At 41.7% G+C, this 18719-nt stretch overlaps 3 protein-coding genes across 5 annotated transcripts in view; 2 read left to right on the top strand and 1 right to left on the bottom strand.

Annotated features, from left to right (window-relative positions):
• Window positions 1-503: 503 nt before the first annotated feature.
• LOC134088473 (52 kDa repressor of the inhibitor of the protein kinase-like) lies at window positions 504-9997 on the bottom strand. 2 transcript variants are annotated; one of them, XM_062542442.1, is made up of 5 exons: window positions 9823-9997; window positions 6510-6638; window positions 6294-6418; window positions 3364-4448; window positions 504-1295 (listed from the first exon to the last, which is right to left on the bottom strand). In XM_062542442.1, exons 1-5 carry the CDS (start codon window positions 9933-9935, stop codon window positions 1134-1136), a joined length of 1614 nt encoding a protein of 537 aa, XP_062398426.1. In that variant the 5' UTR covers window positions 9936-9997; the 3' UTR covers window positions 504-1133. The 2 variants fall into 2 exon arrangements, with proteins under 2 accessions (XP_062398426.1, XP_062398427.1); XM_062542443.1 differs by having other exon boundaries at window positions 4413-4448.
• A 1740-nt stretch (window positions 9998-11737) lies between these two features.
• On the top strand, window positions 11738-17367 carry ddx51 (DEAD (Asp-Glu-Ala-Asp) box polypeptide 51). 2 transcript variants are annotated; one of them, XM_062543931.1, is made up of 16 exons: window positions 11738-11918; window positions 12064-12317; window positions 12529-12707; window positions 12788-12938; window positions 13068-13213; window positions 13329-13400; window positions 14056-14162; window positions 14244-14352; window positions 14487-14623; window positions 14899-15082; window positions 15267-15382; window positions 15742-15858; window positions 16011-16112; window positions 16345-16408; window positions 16748-16882; window positions 17215-17367. In XM_062543931.1, exons 1-16 carry the CDS (start codon window positions 11896-11898, stop codon window positions 17245-17247), a joined length of 1929 nt encoding a protein of 642 aa, XP_062399915.1. In that variant the 5' UTR covers window positions 11738-11895; the 3' UTR covers window positions 17248-17367. The 2 variants fall into 2 exon arrangements, with proteins under 2 accessions (XP_062399915.1, XP_062399914.1); XM_062543930.1 differs by having other exon boundaries at window positions 11739-11918; window positions 12064-12344.
• A 984-nt stretch (window positions 17368-18351) lies between these two features.
• Window positions 18352-18719, top strand: part of cabin1 (calcineurin binding protein 1) — a 64910-nt gene continuing 64542 nt past the window's right edge. Inside the window, 2 exon segments of the mRNA XM_062543830.1 lie at window positions 18352-18403; window positions 18552-18644. Coding sequence (XP_062399814.1) covers window positions 18401-18403; window positions 18552-18644 — 96 coding nt within the window. The 5' untranslated portion in view covers window positions 18352-18400.

The following is an 18719-nucleotide window of genomic DNA, read 5'->3' as shown; positions in this document are numbered from 1 at the left end:
TGAGAGGAGACACGTTTTAAATGGGAAAATTACCAGAAATCTTAGTCCCTTTTAAACATGAAGCTAGCAAGCGAGAAGCTAATGGTCTAATCCGATTCAATGATCTATGCTAGGCTGAAGCTAAAAGTTGTATCGCCAGACTCACAGAATGGCTGGATGAACGGGAACAAGGTAAATATCGATGGTTTTGCTCGAGGGGAGGTGGAAAATGAGCGTATTTCCAAAAATGGCGGAATATCCCTTTAAGGACATTTCAGAATATCACACAGCTAGACAACTAATGGCAGACTGCACATCAATTATACGCTAATATATTATAATATAATATTCGGTGTTCATTACTGAATGCTTAGCTGGAATGTGTTTCCCCATCATCCTATTTTTAAAGCAGGGATGTAACTGGGCTACGGGTTTTTCACAGGCATGGCATGTTTTGAACGGGCACTGCACTAGTTCATATTAAGTTCAGAATAAGAGAAGCTTGCACCAAACATGTACACAAATTGCAGTTAACTTTTATTATTATTATTTGATTAGTCATACAGAGCACAGGCCTATAATACAGACATGATAATAATGGTTTACATTTATCATTGCAAGTATTTTGTGCTTGTGCATCAGTCTGCTGTGATGGTGTCCAGAGTTGATCCAGAGCAGGAGATCTTGCTAAGAGCACTCCTTCAAGTGCAGCGTGATTAGCACGTGCATAGCACACAGCTAGTGAACATCTCAAGATAACAAGATGGGGCTTCATCGCACAGGAGGAGCTCAGGGTCTGTGTTGAGTCCTGTTCTGGCTTCGTGTATGGGGACTATAGAGTTTCTCAGGACTCCAAAGTGAGCCAGAGCATCCCTAGTCTATACTGTGAATTTGCCCTTAGCCATAACCATATACCCTGCCATGGTAGCCAATACTTCCATCGTGGTCAAGGGCAAGCAGGCAGACATTGCTGAAACCAGTGGCGTCATCTCACTCAGCACAAGCCACTCTTGGTCTCTGTGAGTATCTACTCTGAAATTGGAGCTAAAAAGCCCCTGGCGTTCAGAAAACTAGGACTGTCCCCAGTTCCTGACACGTGAAGACACAGATGAAGGGGGACTTGAAACAGTTGCCCCAGTGGAAAAGGGCCTATGTCAGTGTGACGCCCTCAGCGGGGTCATCAACAGTTTCTCCGGCGGAAAAGGGCCCTCTAGTTCCTCCACTTCAAAAGGGCACTCCATTTCCTCCAGTTCCTCCAGTGTAGTGAAAGAACCCTCTGCATGGTCATCAACAGACTCCATCGTAACATCAGTGACCTGGTAAAAAGAAACAAATTTGAGAATACAAATATTAGCCATAAGCTCTACCTAATCACCATGTCATAAATAAACCCGGACATAATATGATAGTAAGATAATTGGTCATCACCAAGTGTTTCTTTTTTTTTTTTTTTTTTTTTTAAAAGGCAATCGTTGGGTTTTTCCTTACATTAACAGAACGCATTTTTCTTTCCTTAAAACAACTGCAACTCGTTCGGTCATTGTTACACTTGTTTCATTTGGGGAAATGGTGACTTTCAATGCCAGTGTGCTCCTGGAAAACCTGATTTTACACTATGTAACCTTGGTAACACCAACAGGATTACAGGAAGTTTAATCAACCCATTTCGATGCACTGGGTACCCTTTAGGATAATTTTGCAACATACTGTACATGGCAGAGCCATACTTTCATGGAACCCTGCATATAAAAAAAAAACACGCCATAACCTGAAGCCCAGTTGCATGCCTGCAGGTAGGCCTGCTTTAAAGAGACCCTATGCAACTTTTTCATAGTCATAAAATCGCTCAGAAATCGTTGTTTTGCTTGACTGACCAGTTTAATTGAAAACAGTAATATTTCCTCCCGCCCCCAGTGTCCCTATCCGCTATTGCAACCTTGCAGTTTCTGCAGGAGACGATCGCTCCTTGTTTACATCTGGAAGTCTGAGACGCGTAAGGAACAAGAAGAACTACGCTTGCAATTTATATATATATATATAGCCTATATATGTATAAATATACACGCTAAATCTGTCGGGGAAGCTCTGCAGAGAAATATGCAAGCATAAAACGAGCGAAAACAAAAAATGAAACCGAAACCAGAGATGAAATCGCCAATCCTGCATAGTTCCTGCTTTAATACAGTGATTGGGGAAAAACATCATTACAGCTAAGCATTCAATAATGAATACTGAATGTTATATTCTAAAGTAATACATGTACAGTGAGCAGAATGTAAGCATGGCTGCATGTGACTTTTTACCCAGATCCCAAACAAATGCTGTTTTACGTCAAGGCTACATGTTTAGCCTGTTGGATAAGTTGATGATAAGACAAGACGAGAAGAGAAGACAAACCGTTTTGTGGAATGATGCATCACAATTTGCAATGATGTGATGCAAAAAACAGTCATGTGTATATATCCCTTCCAGTCCTTTTTTTCTGTTAACTCCTGACGAAGACCAGTATCAGTCAGGACGTTGTGTAAATAAATCGCTTCTCGAGCAGCAGCAACAGTGTGCGGGTACTTTATCACTTTTTACGGATCTAATTTTACCCTGCACCTGCTAAAAGTTGGATACGCGTGCACTCTCTGCAACTTTGTGTTTTGCAAAATCCACTTAATAATTTTATGCAAGCAAGTTTGAAATCAATCGAATGAACAGTTTGACAGATAAGTGAATAAAATGGGGGGAGACGGGGGAGTGACTACAGTAAAGCGAAAGCCTGTGTGTTTTTTTAGCAACCTGTTTATGATATTTTCTGCATTTTTAATCCAAACGACGTCAAACTTGACACTGCACTTACTTGTGCCCATCGCAAACGGTTAAGTTTGAAATCAATTGGACGAACGGTTTGACAGATACACAACACACACACTCCTGTAATTACCTCCGCCAAGGAGGTTATGTTTTCATCGGGGACCGGCGTTTGTCTGTCTGTTTGTCGGTCTGTCTGTCTGTCTGTTTGTTAGCAAGATAACTCAAAAAGTGATGAATGGAATTTGATGAATTCTTCAGGGAAGGTCAAACATGACCTAAGGAAGAGACAATTACATTTTGGGAGTGATCCGTAACACCGTCGGGATTCCAGAGCCGCTTATGTGTTTCGCTTAGTGGTGTAATGGCATGGTATGGCCACATGGTGGCGAACTGAATAGTTTAGGTTCAAATGTATGACAACCTACTGTAGGAAGAACAATACAGGCGGAGGTCTGCGCTCTCTGAGTGCTTTTCTAGTTTATGTAGTGATTACTATGAAGTGATGAGATGACTGATGTTATGATTTTGTGCCTAATCAATTGATGATAATGAAGATATCCTGATGAAAATTATGGCACAAACCTCATCTATAGGCTTAAAGATCCTCAAATGCCTCGGTTTGGCATAAATAACGGAGTTAGCTTTGAAATCGGGGGAATTCAGATACTTCTGTAGATTCCCCTTGGCTGGCACACTAATCACTTGAGACAGTAGCTGGTAAGACCTTGGACTGGTTTGTAGCAGAGTCCCAAAGAATGCTTTGTCCTGAGCAGTCCACCGGAATTGACTCGGCTTCTGCCGTGCTTCGCGGATCTGTGTGCTGACGAAAGCATAGGTTGGCGCTGGTAAGATCGCCTTCAGCTGCTCCATCATTGATTCCCTAGTAGTAACTTTGCTGTTTTTTTTCAGCTCCTTAACTTCTGCCTTCAGCCTGGACACCTTTGACTTCAGCTTCTGAATCCTCTCAATCATGCGACGCTCCCTGTAAGTAAGTTTAGGTTTGGGTGACAATGGCCTTGGTGGCAAAAGAAATGACTGTGGTTCCTCTGTAGGTCTTGTAAAAGGATTACAAGATACAATGACATGTGTCTGTGATGGCTTTGGCGGCAAAAGTGATGTCTGTGGTTCCTCCGTAGGGCTTGCAACAGCATCATTAGATACAGTGACTGTCTGTGATACCCTTGGTGGCAACAGTGATGTCTGTGGTTCCTCTGTAGGCCTTGCAACAGCATCATTAGATACAGTGACTGTCTGTGATACCGTTGGTGGCAACAGTGATGTCTGTGGTTCCTCCGTAGGGCTTGCAACAGCATCATCAGGTACAGTGACTGTCTGTGATACCGTTGGTGGCAACAGTGATGTCTGTGGTTCCTCTGTAGGCCTTGCAACTGCATCATCAGATACAGTGACTGTCTGTGATACCGTTGGTGGCAACAGTGATGTCTGTGGTTCCTCTGTAGGGCTTGCAACAGCATCATCAGGTACAGTGACATGTGTCTGTGATGGCGTTGACACCAGTGATATCTTTGCTGTCACTAAACGTTTTGCCACCACAGCTATTACAGTGGGTACAGAGCCATTTGTCTCTGATGAATCAGTGGATTGTTTAACACTTGCTGCAGTGGATGCACCTGCGTTTGATGGGTGAACCACATGGCTCTGTTTGCCTGTAAAAACAAAGAGAAAACCTATTAGTTAAAAAACCATCACAACAAAATGACAAGGCATTGATATCACTTATCAGACAATAAGACAAAGCTGTATTAAAGGAGAATTCCGGTGTGAAATTGAGCTTAACGGTACCGAAACATGTTAAGGTGTACTCACACGTGTTTTAGACGCACTTTCACTCACCCCCAGCATTCTGAACTCCTCCGTTTTCAGCCTAGCTTACAGTAGGCTTGAAGCTATTAGATTGGGCATTACGTAGCCTATGCAGCTAAATCGCTATTTTTAAACCATTAAAAAGGTCCCAAGTAACTCCACACTGCATTGGTAGACTTCTGAGGGTCCTGACATTTAAAACGAGATACTGAGAACTTTGGAAATGCACAGGAAGTTTATTAAAAAAAGACTGTTTACAAGCAGTGCCTTCATAGAATCTCTCCGCTGGGCGCCATCTTGGAATCAAGTCGCGATAAGCCGACTGACGAGCACGAACGAACAGGAAGGACAGGGGAACATATTGCTAAAGTAATTCCATAGGAAATATATAGTTATACTGTCTACATGAGCATGATGAGTAACAAAGCTCAAAATGTTTGCAATATGTCCCCCTGTCTTTCCTGTTCGTTTGTGCTCGTCAGTCGACTTATCGCGACTTCACCACAAGATGGCGCCCAGCGGAGAGATTCTATGAAGGTACTGCTTGAATAAACAGTCTTTTTTAATAAACTTCCTGTGCACTTCCAAAGTTCTAAGTATCTCGTTTTAAATGTCAGGACCCTCAGAAGTCAACCAATGCAGTGTGGAGTTACTTGGAACCTTTTTAATGGTTTAAAAATAGCGATTTAGCTGCATAGGCTACGTAATGCCCAATCTAATAGCTTCAAGCCTACTGTAAGCTAGGCTGAAAACGGAGGAGTTCGGAATGCTGGGGGTGAGTGAAAGTGCGTCTAAAACACGTGTGAGTACACCTTAACATGTTTCGGTACAGTTAAGCTCAATTTCACACCGGAATTCTCCTTTAACACAAAGAATGTGATAAGCACTCTTTAAAAGGAACCCCGACTAGACATGTAGGCCTTATAAGGTTAACGTTGGCGTCATCTATAGAAAGGTTGTAAAAACACTGACATTTTTATTTGAAATGTTATAGTTTTTATGGTTATGCATGTCTCAACGCTTTCTGAGCAGTGAGTGACATCATTTGGTTGCTAGCTAGGTCTCGACAGTAAGCCTAAGCTACAGCAAGGTGAACATATCTTTTTTTTTTTTAAATAAAAAATAAAATAAAAAAAATATTTGTGATTTTAATACCACCTTTTTATAGCTGACGCCAACATCAATCTTATAAAGCCAATATGTCACACTAGTCGGGGTTCCTTTTCAAAATCTAGAGTGGCTATACAGTTACCTCCATAAGTATCTGAACACATGCTAAAGTTTAGCCTAGAAATCTAGATGCCCCTAGCGGGACGGGGTAGTCTAGTAACTCTCCGTTGACTTGGAAGCTGGCCAGTTTCAACAACGGCCTGGTCAATCACATCGTGTATAGAGTCGGTGGGTGGGCTTAACATAATGACGACTGACCTGTGACCAGAGGTTGCGACCGTTAAGCATCCTGCTACTTGAAAACAAGAAGATTATTTGTTTAGCGCTATCCTATTGCGTGGAGAGGCAATTTGAAAGACAACCATTTATCCCACCCCTCTGATTGAGCCCTGCTATGGTGAGTTCCTAGCATAGACCTAAAAGAAATGGACAAACAGACTCCTGGCACCTCAACGTTTTCCCATATTTATAAATTGAGAAAATATGAATCTATTGCACTTAAATACATAGAGTCATACGTTTCTTTGTTGCCATCTCCTGACGTTGCTTAGGCCGCTTTCTCTGTAACTCCGTGTCGAGTGGGGATGATCGTTTAGGGGCATTTGCCCTTGTGGGCACTGCATCCCGTTTCAATCCTGCATGGCTTTAATGAGAATTTTTTTTTTTCAAATTAAATTATAGAACATATCAATTAATATTTCAATTTGATTGTGATATTCTTTCAGTATACATACACATCAGATGGCCTCTTGAACTGGCTAGGGAGAAAGTGTGCACTGCACACATTGTAGCTCTTGCGGAGCTCCTTACAGCTGATCTTCATCAGTGATGCATTTCCGAGATTCTCCACCCAACTGGCACACCTGGAAGATGGAGTAGACTTTTCATTTAGCTATTCAACTGGCAGGCTGTAATGTGAGCTGAAAATCTCAAAATAGCGGGGACCAAGGTCAATTTTGCTGGTCTTACAGATCTCAATGGGATGCATGTTAAAGGTGGGGTATGGAATTTGCCAAACGGCCGGCAGATTTGGAAAATACACACCTCAAATAGTCCTACCCAGAGCCATATAAAGGCTCTGGTCCTACCCACGCTGGCCCCAACTCCACCCATTCGAAGAACATAGACGCGTACTCAAGCACGAGTGAAAATTCAGATGCGCGAGAGCGAGCTAGGCTAGGCTAGGCACTCTTTGACAGGGGTAGAGCCATAGACATATAAACGTTGCTGTAAGGCTGTGTTTACAAAACCGCTTGGCGCTCCAGTGGAATAGCACTGGGCCAGCACCAAACTCCGAGCGTAGTAAACAAAATCGGATATTTCAGGAGGCAAAAGCCTCGGTAAGGACCAAACCAGAGTTTGTACAAATCTACACACCTATGGCTACTGAAAAATGTAGGTTCATTTACCAAATGCTATTATGAGGTATTACAAAATATTTTTGTTTTAGAATTCTTGAACGTAGGGGACAATAATTGGTGTCATTACGAAAAGTTACAGAAAAGTAGGCTATATTACACAAGGAACTATGGATATCTTGTTTAGCTATTCAGTAAATCAGAATACTACAAACCTTTTTTTTTAAAAATAAATGTTTGCCATAAAAAATAAATAAATAAATAAATAGAATGTCACATAAATCAGGCTAAGAATAATATATTAACAACCCCCTCTGTGAAAACCTTCTAAATATGGTTAGGTATAAGACTGAAACGCTTGGTGTAGATGCTTCTGAAGTGCAGATTAATGACATGAAAAGATTCTGCAAAAAAAAAAAACAACCTTTAGCCGACCAGGTTCGCCTAGATAGATAAGATGACGGTATATTGCGCAGCCCTATTAAATAGGTCTAACTATCTGGTTTCCTAATGAAAGGCTCTTTAAAAGTTAAAGGTGACATAGAATGGAAATATTTTTTTTACTTGAATTTGATGAATTAGGAGAGGTTGTGCATAACCAAAGACCTGTCATGAACATGAGGCATGGTTGTGCCCTCCTTCATATGAAAATCTTGAACGCCATCATTTGGACGCTGGGTGACTGATGTTATGGCACATCTTAAATTGGAAAGAATGAGAGGCTCCCTCGGTGGCTCAGACAAAAAATGTAAAAAATTGTGGCAGCCATTTATAGAACATATAGGAAATAATTTTAGACCTAGCATATAAATGTATATTATCCAGGACCAAGTTTCCTCACCATATCATGAACTGGTAACCACCTGACAGACTTCAATCCTCAGCTACTCTAAGCCTGCATCACACAGATTCCCAAAACCACTGGTAAATGTTACTCAACTGCATGAAGGGCATGCAGAGATTCTAGTGTCAGCCTCTTCATGGTTGCAAGGACCTAGGCCTTCCAGACTGTCAGGTTTGTTGCAAAGGACATCTTCTTTAGTCACAATTGCCACATTGTCAAGTCACAATTGGTAAGCTAGAAACCCAAAAAGACGACAACTTTGGTGACAATTTGCACTGTTCCTTCTCAGTGTTTCATAAATGCCCCCTTCATCATCTAATCTAACCTGTTTGGCAACTGGTTGATTGCTTGAAAGATTGATACATTTGTGAATAACCATTGCGCTCAGGACTACATTCATAACAAGTTAAAGGTCATTTGATCTTTTAAAGGCCTGCCGAACTCAGGTCAAGGCCAGCTCATTCTTGTGCAGACTTTTTAAAAAATGTTGTAGGATGCTTAAAAACAGAAATGACAAATCACAAGCAGTGTCAGATTTCAACTCTTCCTTTCTATCTGTCTGGTAGAGAAAACACTTTTTCCAATGCAGATGCAGAACTCAGTGGATTAGATGCAGCCATTTGAGACTGAGGGGCTACCCTTTACCACCTAACCACTATACAAAAGCATTCAGATATGAGATACAACTGGTAGAGTGAGCTTCCATATTTGAGAGAGAGGGAAAGAGAGAGAACAAACAAGAGAGAGAATAAACAATATTAGAGAGAGAATAAGCAATATTGAAGAGGGAGATAAGAGGATAAATGATATGAGATGATAAAATATATTTGAGAATGAACTTCGATAAACAATATTGGAAAGAAAAAAAAGATATCTGAGAGAGATAAGAGGAATAAAAAATATTTGAGAGTGAAGCTCAAGAGTGAGCTTTGATAACCAATATCAGAGGGAGAGCATGATATTTGAGAGAGAGAGAGAGAGAGAGGGAGGGACAATATTGGAAAGAGAGAGAGAGATAAGAGGATAAACAATATTCTAGAGTCAGCTTCCATAAAAGATATTCAAATGCAATCCAACTATTTTTCCATGGGACAGTAAACTGAGGTCCACTGCCTAGTGCCACATACTCATTGAGCAAAGACTCAGGAGGGCTGTATCTATGTCTATAGCAGAGCCATGAGTTACAGTTAGGAGATATAAAGGATATTCGAGAGCGAGGTTCAGTAAACAACATTCATCAGTGAGCTTTGATAACTGATCCCTCCCAGTTAACATGCATCCAATTAAACCACTGTGACGCCTGTCTATCATAGCCAGAGGTGGAAAAGTCTAGCTTCAGAGAGTAAGCCCTGTTTTACCGCTCTGATCTGTGCCAACCATCATTTAAACCAGCTGATTCTAATTAGCACAACTCTTCAGCAAGGTAGAGCAGCTAATTAATGAGATCACCTGTGTTAACTGCACAGATAGAACCAATTCATGGGTTTCATCAGGTCCCTTTACACAGGTGTATAAAATCAAGCACCTTGATTATGAATGCAGACTGCATAGTGCTTGATTAACACACCTGTGGAAAGGGACCTGATGAAACCCATGAATACATGGTTGGATTTTTTACTTTCTGAAGCTAGACATTTCCACTTCTTGTCAAAGCCAGCGGCCCAGCCTCACGCATAAAGACGAGTTCAAATAACTAATCACTGATAGTTATATCAAAGATCATTCATTACTGACCGCTTTAACCCTCTATCCGTCTTTTTCGTGTAGCCAAACTTCATGCTAGTAGGCTACCAAAAGCACAGCACAGTACAACACTTGAAAAGATTTTCGTGAATTAGCACCTACCTGTGAGGGTCTTTGGGAAAACGGTGAAAGGCCAAGTGTTTACTGTCACACTGGTAATTCTCACAGTTGATTGCAGAACACTGTTCTGTTTGATTTCGCTTTTCCTCAGTCATGTTGTTATCTGTGTTGTGTCGGCAAAACGAGGCAACCTTTAGCAAAAGAACCCATCTACAGTATCAGCAGAGAATGTCTAATAAGGGGAGAAGGACCACTAGCGAAATACTTCCGCATGGTACTGCAACTAGAGGGCGATAGCGAGCAAGTGATGAATGCATGGGTAGCAATGGAGCTGGACCCCCCAGTACCACATTTCTCGTTATATAATTTTTTCTCCTAAAATTGCATTAATGCATGCGATGCAAGATAACTTGACTTGACAATCAGCTGACCAATACAATTTTCAATATGTGTTGTTATTCCTAAAAACCCTTTCAAAGTTTTCATGTCACGTGACACAAGCGAACCACTTTACGGCCATAGACCTAAAAGAAGGTTCAGCCAGAGCCCCTTTAGGGAGAGCCGGTCCACTTCCTATTAACTCCATTGTACCGGATTGTTCCTGCAATCTGTTGAAATTCCGCTAGGGACGTTGCCGAGCAAGTGATAAATGAATTGTGGTCTATGGGGCTAAGCGGCTAGAACTCGTTTTTTTCACAGTTGACAACTTCATTTCTTAATGTACATTGTCGTAGTAGCTACCTGAGTATAGGTTTTCCACTGGAAATGAAATAAAAAGTCACTCATGTCCTTTCTGCTTTTCATAGGATGGGCCGTTTTCCCTGTAACATGCTAGCATTTAGCTCATGGATGCTCGCGACACTCGCGACCGATTACGACCGTCGTGAAGCTGAACCTTCTTTTAGGTCTATGGCCGTAAAGTGGTTCGCTTGTGTCACGTGACACGTGAAAACTTTGAAAGGGTTTTTAGGAATAACAACACATAATGAAAATTTTATTGGTCAGCTGATTGTCAAGTCAAGTTATCCTGCATCGCATGCATTAATGCAATTTTAGGAGAAAAAATTATATAACGACAAATGTGGTACTGGGGGGTTCAGCTCCATTGCTACCCATTCATTCATCACTTGCTCGCGATCGCCCTCTAGTTGCAGTACCATGCGGAAGTATTTCGCTAGTGGTCCTTCTCCCCTTATTAGACATTCTCTGGTTCAGCTTCACGACGGTCGTAATCGGTCGCGATTGTCGCGAGCATCCATGAGCTAAATGCTAGCATGTTACAGGGAAAACGGCCCATCCTATGAAAAGCAGAAAGGACATGAGTGACTTTTTATTTCATTTCCAGTGGAAAACCTATACTCAGGTAGCTACTACGACAATGTACATTAAGAAATGAAGTTGTCAACTGTGAAAAAAACGAGCGTTAGCCGCATAGCTCCATAGACCACAATTCATTTATCACTTGCTCGGCAGCACCCCTAGCGGAATTTCAACAGATTGCAGGAACAATCCGGTACAATGGAGTTAATAGGAAGTGGACCGGCTCTCCCTAATGGCGTGGACACATTACACGATTTCAGCCCGATTTTGGCCCGAATTTGTCGTGACCGACAAGTTTACAGCATCGTAACCGATTTCAAATGGTCGGGCACGACATCGAACGCGGAGTGAATCTTATAATGTGACATGCTTCACGACTTGCAATTTGTCGTTCACGACGTTCTAAAACAGCCCGACAAAAAGTCTGGCTTGTCAGAAATTTGACGGGAGTCGTATGACGCGACCGACACTTTCGGTGTATGTGGCCACTCTACCGACCAAGACGCGGAGAGGTTTTCATGGTTCTAAAATCGTATAGTGTGACATGTTAGATCGTAAACGACAATCGTTAACGACAAAAAAATCGTATAGTCTGACCAGGCCATAAAGGGGCTCTGGTATCAGCGAGACTTCGGAGCAGTTAGTCAACCTTTGCGTCATCAATATACGACGTACGTCATCTTCTGTCGACATTCATCACATGGCATTTTACTGATGCGAGGGTGCTGTTTATTGCCTTAATGTAGTTCTGGATTTATTCATTTAATACTACAAACCAAGGAAATCTTCTGAAGAATGGCTCTGTTCTTGATGAATCGGTAGGTAGTATGATGATCGTGGTGCGAAAGGCCTGTTTTCTTCTGAAGTAGTGCTCATGTTACTGTTAGCAATTTCACTCACGAACCAACTTAACGTACTTGGTGCTGCACTCTGATTTTGTTGTATTTCATGATTCACCCGCAGGTATCTTGGGGATGAGGACGACGACAAGAGTGCTAAGGAGTCTCGTTCCAAAGTCTTGCTAGAACAGCTTCAAAAACAGGCTAAAGAGAGGGAGCAACAGGCTCTATCCAACAGAACAGATGACACATGTCTCTCTGTAACAGACAAAAATAAAGCAAATGAACACTCCACAGACGAGAAAGGGGTAAAAAGGAAAAGGAAAAAAGCTGAAGATGCCGAGGAACTGTCTACAAACGCCAAAGTGAAGAAGTCGAGTAAGAAATCATTGAAACCTGAAACAGGTAACGTCTGTCCATCTTGCAGGCAAATTGCTTTGACATGCTATCTGCGCTTGTAATTTATGAGTCTATCCGGAAAAACTGATATCTGAATAACTGATATATCTGATATTATAATGACTTGAATTTTGGGAAAAAAAAGGCTTATTCTGAAATTAAAGTATCTTCTTTTTTCATTGATGATAAGACCAAGCAGCAGACAAAGAGGTATCCAGTGAATCTGAGAGCAGCACAGATGAAAAACAGAAGAATAGAAAAGACACAAATGAGTCTGAGACCCAGGCAGATGCCTCAGCCGAGCCCAAAAGTTCATCACAGTCCAGTTTCCCCATCCTGGGGGGATTTGAGAAGAAAACTGTTCCAAAGGTAGTCAATGGAAATAATAATATAAAAAACAGTTTAAGGTTACATGTGTATTTGTGGATAAATCATGCTGTTGTTCTCAGGTTTATCGGGTCTTGCCACAGTGGCTGGCGCAACCAGATGTGATTCAAAAGGATATTAAGAATAACCTGATCCCCACTTCGTTGGTACCAGGAATTTGCCCCAAACTTCTGAAAAGATTGGACAAGAATGGGATTGATAACTTCTTTCCCGGTAAAATAGAGCCTACTTTAAAGAATTGAAAAACATTTATTTTTCAAATGAAGTTGTAATTTGAAGTGTAATACATTTTACACATTTAATAGCCTTCTTTTGATGGACTGAATCTTTGGCCTTGTACAGTTCAGGCTGAGGTGATTCCTGCTGTTTTGGAGAGTGTTTGTCATGGGCTGATGATGGGGAGAGGGAGCTACAGACCCCGAGATATCTGTGTGTCAGCACCCACAGGCAGTGGCAAGACACTGGCATTTGTCATTCCAATCATCCAGGTAGAAATTCACGGGTCATTGTGGTGTTTTTTTGTTTTTACAAATACAGTTTCCATTTATTATAAAGGTATTACTAGTAAGTTATTAACTATATTAATATTTCCCTTCATTTTAGGCTTTGTCAGAGAGGGTCTTATGTCAGGTCCGAGCTTTGATTGTGCTGCCAACAAAGGAACTTGCACAACAGGTAACTATGGCAACTTTAAGCATGGTGCATCATAGATTAAGCATAAGTGGGCATACTGTATTTCTGAACTGCACTGTAAGAGTATGGATGCTACACATCATTGGTAGTTATAGGGTTCTCCTAGCCTAACAAGTCAGACCCACATGAAGATGTAGGGTCTAGGAACTTGCCATAGCAGGGCTCAATCGGAGGGGTGGGATAAACGGTTGTCTTTCAAATTCCCTCTCCACGTGATAGGGTAGCGCTAATCAAATCATCTTCTTGTTTTCAAGTAGCGGGATGCTTAACAGTCACAACTTCTGGTCACAGGTCAATCGTCATTTTGTTAAGCCCGCCTACCAACTCTGCACAATATGATTGGCCCGGCACTCGTTGAAACTGGCCAGCTGCCAAGTCAACGGAGAGTTGCTAGACTACCCTGGCCGCAAATTAGATTTGCTGCCGCTAGGGGCGTCTAGATTTCTAGGCTAGGTTTCCCCTTGCATTGTAAAGCACTTTGGGTGTCTTGATAAAGCACTGTATTATAAGTACTGCATGTATGTAATGGGTATTCAGTTTTGGCTGCTGGTAAAATTCTGAATTCACATTATGTGAAGACCATGTTTGTTTTTTATATATGTTTAATTACGGAAACATCCTTTATTTATCTTTCTAGGTGTACAAAGTTTTCTGTATGTATGCTGAAGGCACCAACGTGAAAGTGGTGATGGTTGCCGGTCAGAAGTCTTTTGCTGCAGAGCAGGCGTCTCTTTCAGAAAACAGGTAGGTAATCCAGAAATGTGAGAAATAGTTAAACCAATGACTTATTATAAGAACACATGATTGACTTACTTTGTATATCAGAGGCGGCCTGGCCTGCAGCTTGGCTGACATTGTCGTGGCGACCCCAGGCAGGCTGGTGGATCATATCAACAAGAACGACGGCTTCAGTTTGCAGCACCTACGATTCCTTGTGAGTCAGTCAATTGTTGTATAGGTAGCCATAATGTTGCTGTATAGGTAACCATAATGTTGTTTTTAAGAGGGATGCTTTCCTCTCTTCTCTCTCATACGAATTGACTTTGACTTTTTTGATTGGAATCTTAGGTAATAGACGAGGCGGACCGGATGATTGACAGCATGCACCAGTCGTGGCTCAAACTGGTCACTCAAGCAGTGTATAAGAAAGGTGCTGATGGGTCCATTTTTGGGAGGAGAAAACCCGGGCCCATCACAGCAGCCAGGTCTGACTTTGATACCTCTACCAGTAGTTTAGTAGACTCTGTTGACTGGCCCCAAGCCAACACTAGACTATGAGCTCTCACAAGTTATTAATTGCACTATGGTTGAAAAGATTGTTTTCCAGATAAAGGCAGAATATGAATGCCTGGCAACTGATCCTTTTATGATACATTACCTAATTGATTGGCCTTAAATGGATAAATATGCCAGCTCTGGTGCTGACCAAGTGCTTTATAGTGACGTTTCACACAATGTGGTTTGATCTCTTCTGCTGCAGCTTATCACCGCCCCAAATGCCTCTTCAGAAGCTGCTGTTTTCTGCCACCCTGACCCAGAACCCTGAGAAGCTCCAGCAGCTGGGTTTGCATCAGCCCCGGCTCTTTAGCTCCATCCACAGCGGCGCCTCCGCGCCAGAGGCTTCTCAACCCACGGAGAGATTCAACCTCCCAGAGGGCCTCACGGTAGAGTCCCCACACACTTCTCCTTACCAACGCCAACGCTGTCTTATTTCCACATCGCATGGCCAGAAGACGGCTATGGAGGCAGAAACTGGTTCACCCTGAGAATCGGCGTGATACAGCCATGGTGGATCAATATGATTGTTGGTCACTTTGTGTCCTAACTGACTGGTCTCGGTCTCCGCAGGAATACTACATCCCGTGCACGCTGTCCAAGAAGCCCCTCATCCTCCTTCATCTGCTACTGCGTCTGAAGTTCAGCACTGTGCTGTGCTTTACTAACTCCAGGGAGGCTGCACACAGGTGATAATATAGGAGACAAAACAAAACTAAGACAGAAATCATTCCTCTTTCAGTGTGTTCTCTACCGTACCTTGAGCTGAAATGTATGGGATTGGGCTGTAGGCAATGGTTGGTATGATGGAGGTTTCTGTAATTTCTACCTCACAGGCTTGGTAGTAGTAGTAGTAGTAGTAGTAGTAGTAGTAGTAGTAGTAGTAGTAGTAGTAGTAGTAGTAGTAGTAGTAGTAGTAGTAGTAGTAACAGTGTGACCAATGAATACAAAGTATTCCATGTCCTCCGTTGTATTGACTTTTCTTTGCGCATGTGTGTTTTTGTCTGATATTTCCCTGGACATGGCGGCATCTCTCTCTTCTCTGCAGGCTGTTCATGCTGGTGAAGCTCTTCGGAGGGGTTCAGGTTGCGGAGTTCTCCTCACGCCTGAGTCCTTCAGAGAGGAAGAAGACCCTGAGGGATTTTGAGCAGGAGAAAATACAGCTGTGAGTGCAGCGTTTGGGTGCTGTTGCTTGAAACCACTGAATTAATGATTGCGTTGCACGTGGGGTTATAATGCATTGGTGCAGTGCAGTTACATGTGTTCTACTGATGCTGACAAATACAAATTTTGTTCATCTGTTGTCTGTTCTCACAGGTTAATAAGTACCGATGCAGCTGCCCGAGGGATTGATATTCAGGGCGTGAAATGTGTTTTGAATTACGATGCACCTCAGTTCATCAGGACCTACATTCACAGGCAGGTTCCATTTCATGTTACCAACACAAGTAAAGTGTAGCCGTGCTGGTCATTCGTGGTATATAAATATGTAGTTATACAGGCAACAAGGATCACACTTAGATGTGCATGACATAGCACCAATGGCATGGATCAGACTTTCAGACTGATTTGACTTTAGGGAGATTAATGTCTGACCATATAATGGTGAATCTAACCTTATAGTGGTATTTCTAATGTTTTTGTTCTATAGGGTTGGCAGAACTGCAAGAGCAGGGAAATCTGGAATGGCATTCACATTCTTACTTGGAGTTCAGGTAAAAAGGATATCCACTATAAACAGTTCCCCACTGTTGCTTTTAGTGTTTCCCTGTCAGATCTCTGAAGTTATGAAAATGTACATTATTGAACATTTGAGTGTATACAATATACAGTATGACTACTGGCCTATAGTATACAATATATGAATATGACTACATGACTTACTGATTTCTCATTGTATATTAAAATGATCTGTAGGCTACACTCTTGCTCCAATTCACAGAGATGAAACACTATGCATGGATAATACAAATACAAATTGTTAGCCTTTTTTGTTGTCATGTAGCAGTGAACAAACACCCACTGTGATGTAATTTCCTTCTGCCTCTTTTCAGGAGAAAAACTTCCTTCAGATGGTGGTGGATGCAGGCAGCCCAGGGGTGCAGAAACAGATCATCCAATCAGAGAGCCTGAAAAGCATGGAGGCCCAGTATGAACAGACTCTGGTGGATCTGGGAAATGCTATCAAGGTAAGCTCATGAGAGAAAAGTAGCATTCCTGACTAGTCGTACCAGTCAGTAAGTATTAATTTATTTTTAAGAATAAATTGTTACGTTAAAAACATGATAAGGAACTTTGATGAAAGCTAGAAGGTCTGTTTATGCTTTTGTCCAAAGTGACCTATGCTGATTCATAGTGACTTATACTAATAAAATGACAGTAATATTACATGTATAGTATACAGTTCATAGTAGTCATATGTCATTAAGAAAAGAATATAAGAATTAATGTACAGAATACAGAATAATAATGCAGACTGTTCCTATCATTTTGTAACTTTTGAATCTCCTTGTCTCTACAGGATGAAAAAGCAAAGAAACGTATGACATTGTGAGGCAGCTGTTTTGTGTGATGATTATTTGTAAATAAATAAATAAATAAACAAACAAACAAACATTTCATTTATGTGTCCTTTCTCTTTACCATGTGAATGGTTTGCTAATAAAATATAATGAACAACAATTTTGATCAAATGATTTTGTTTGGTCTGAGGCCTTTGAATGTATTTTTTGGGTAATTATGCATAAGGCGTGCTCCTCTTTCATCCATCAACAGTGTGGTTATTCTTTCCCTTCACAATGTTTTGATGACGTAATATTACCAAAATTCAGCATTTGAGTTCATTATTGGCCCGTTGCACACACGGCTGGAAGTCCATGACCAATGAAATCCTTGTATATTGCTTGATGAATTCAGTCATGATTCAAGCCTGCACCGGTAAGACACCAGTCAAACTTTGCAGAGCCTGAAATCAGTTGCGTGTATGTCATGTTCGCATGATACTGTTGATACTCAAACAAAAAATTCATTGTAAGAGCCTGATGGATTAATGTTTTGCAATCTCCCGCGTTCAGAGGGTGGGCTGCTTTCTAGGCTAAGGCTAAGCTAGTTAGCAACATCGGAGAGTACGTGAGTGAATGGTGTTGGGTTAGCTGGACAGACAAAGGACTTGGTACGGCACAATATCTGTAGGATTAAATACAGAATGAAGATACGTTGTTCTGTTAACATGATCATTAAGCCTACCATAGGCATAGTTCAAAGTTTGTGATATTCTGCAAAGTTACAGTGCTATCTAAGCTCGCTAAAAATGCTCATGAGTCTGGAAGCAAGAGGATGGCGGACGGACAACGGTCATGTTAGCTGGGAATCGAGCTCTGTTTATGCCATTCAGTTGGAGTAGTTCACAGTAACATTAATACACTTTACCGAGCCAGGCTCCATTAAATGTATCGTTGATAAATTCGAAAACAGCTAGATACAACACCACAGTAGAAACAGCTGACTTGTTCTTGCTTTGGCATGGATCGGTGGCTCATAATGTCTGCTCATGACATACTGGTTTGTTATTTTGTCTCAGCTGGCCTGACCGGTCGGCTATATGTACAAATATCACGATATATGGCTCTGTGACAGATGCTGCCTTTATTGTGTTCCAGGTTAGGTGTCATTGATGTCAATGGTCGGCGCCTAATTGAACAGAAATAATGGTATTGTATATTCCATCAATGCAGTTATGGAAGTAATAAATGCCTCTGTACCTGATATGCCTAGGCTAGTTATCACCTCAGGAATTTATCTGAACTGTAAGGTCTGACTAAGGTAAAGACCTTGAATATGTGAATGTCTTTTGTGCAGATCCGGATAGCTGCTCTCAATGCAGCCTCTGCAGCTGCCGATGAGTGGGGGGATACCCTGAAGACCACCAAAAGCCGGACCAAGGAGGCACAGGTGAGATGAATTCACGAAGGAGATGTTACATTCGAGTTGTACTATTATCATCTTTACATACTGTGATCTGATGCT

Source organism: Sardina pilchardus, chromosome 8, assembly GCF_963854185.1.
Source record: "Sardina pilchardus chromosome 8, fSarPil1.1, whole genome shotgun sequence".
In the NCBI taxonomy this organism is placed as follows: domain Eukaryota; kingdom Metazoa; phylum Chordata; class Actinopteri; order Clupeiformes; family Clupeidae; genus Sardina; species Sardina pilchardus.
This window is presented reverse-complemented; position numbering and strand designations above follow the sequence as displayed.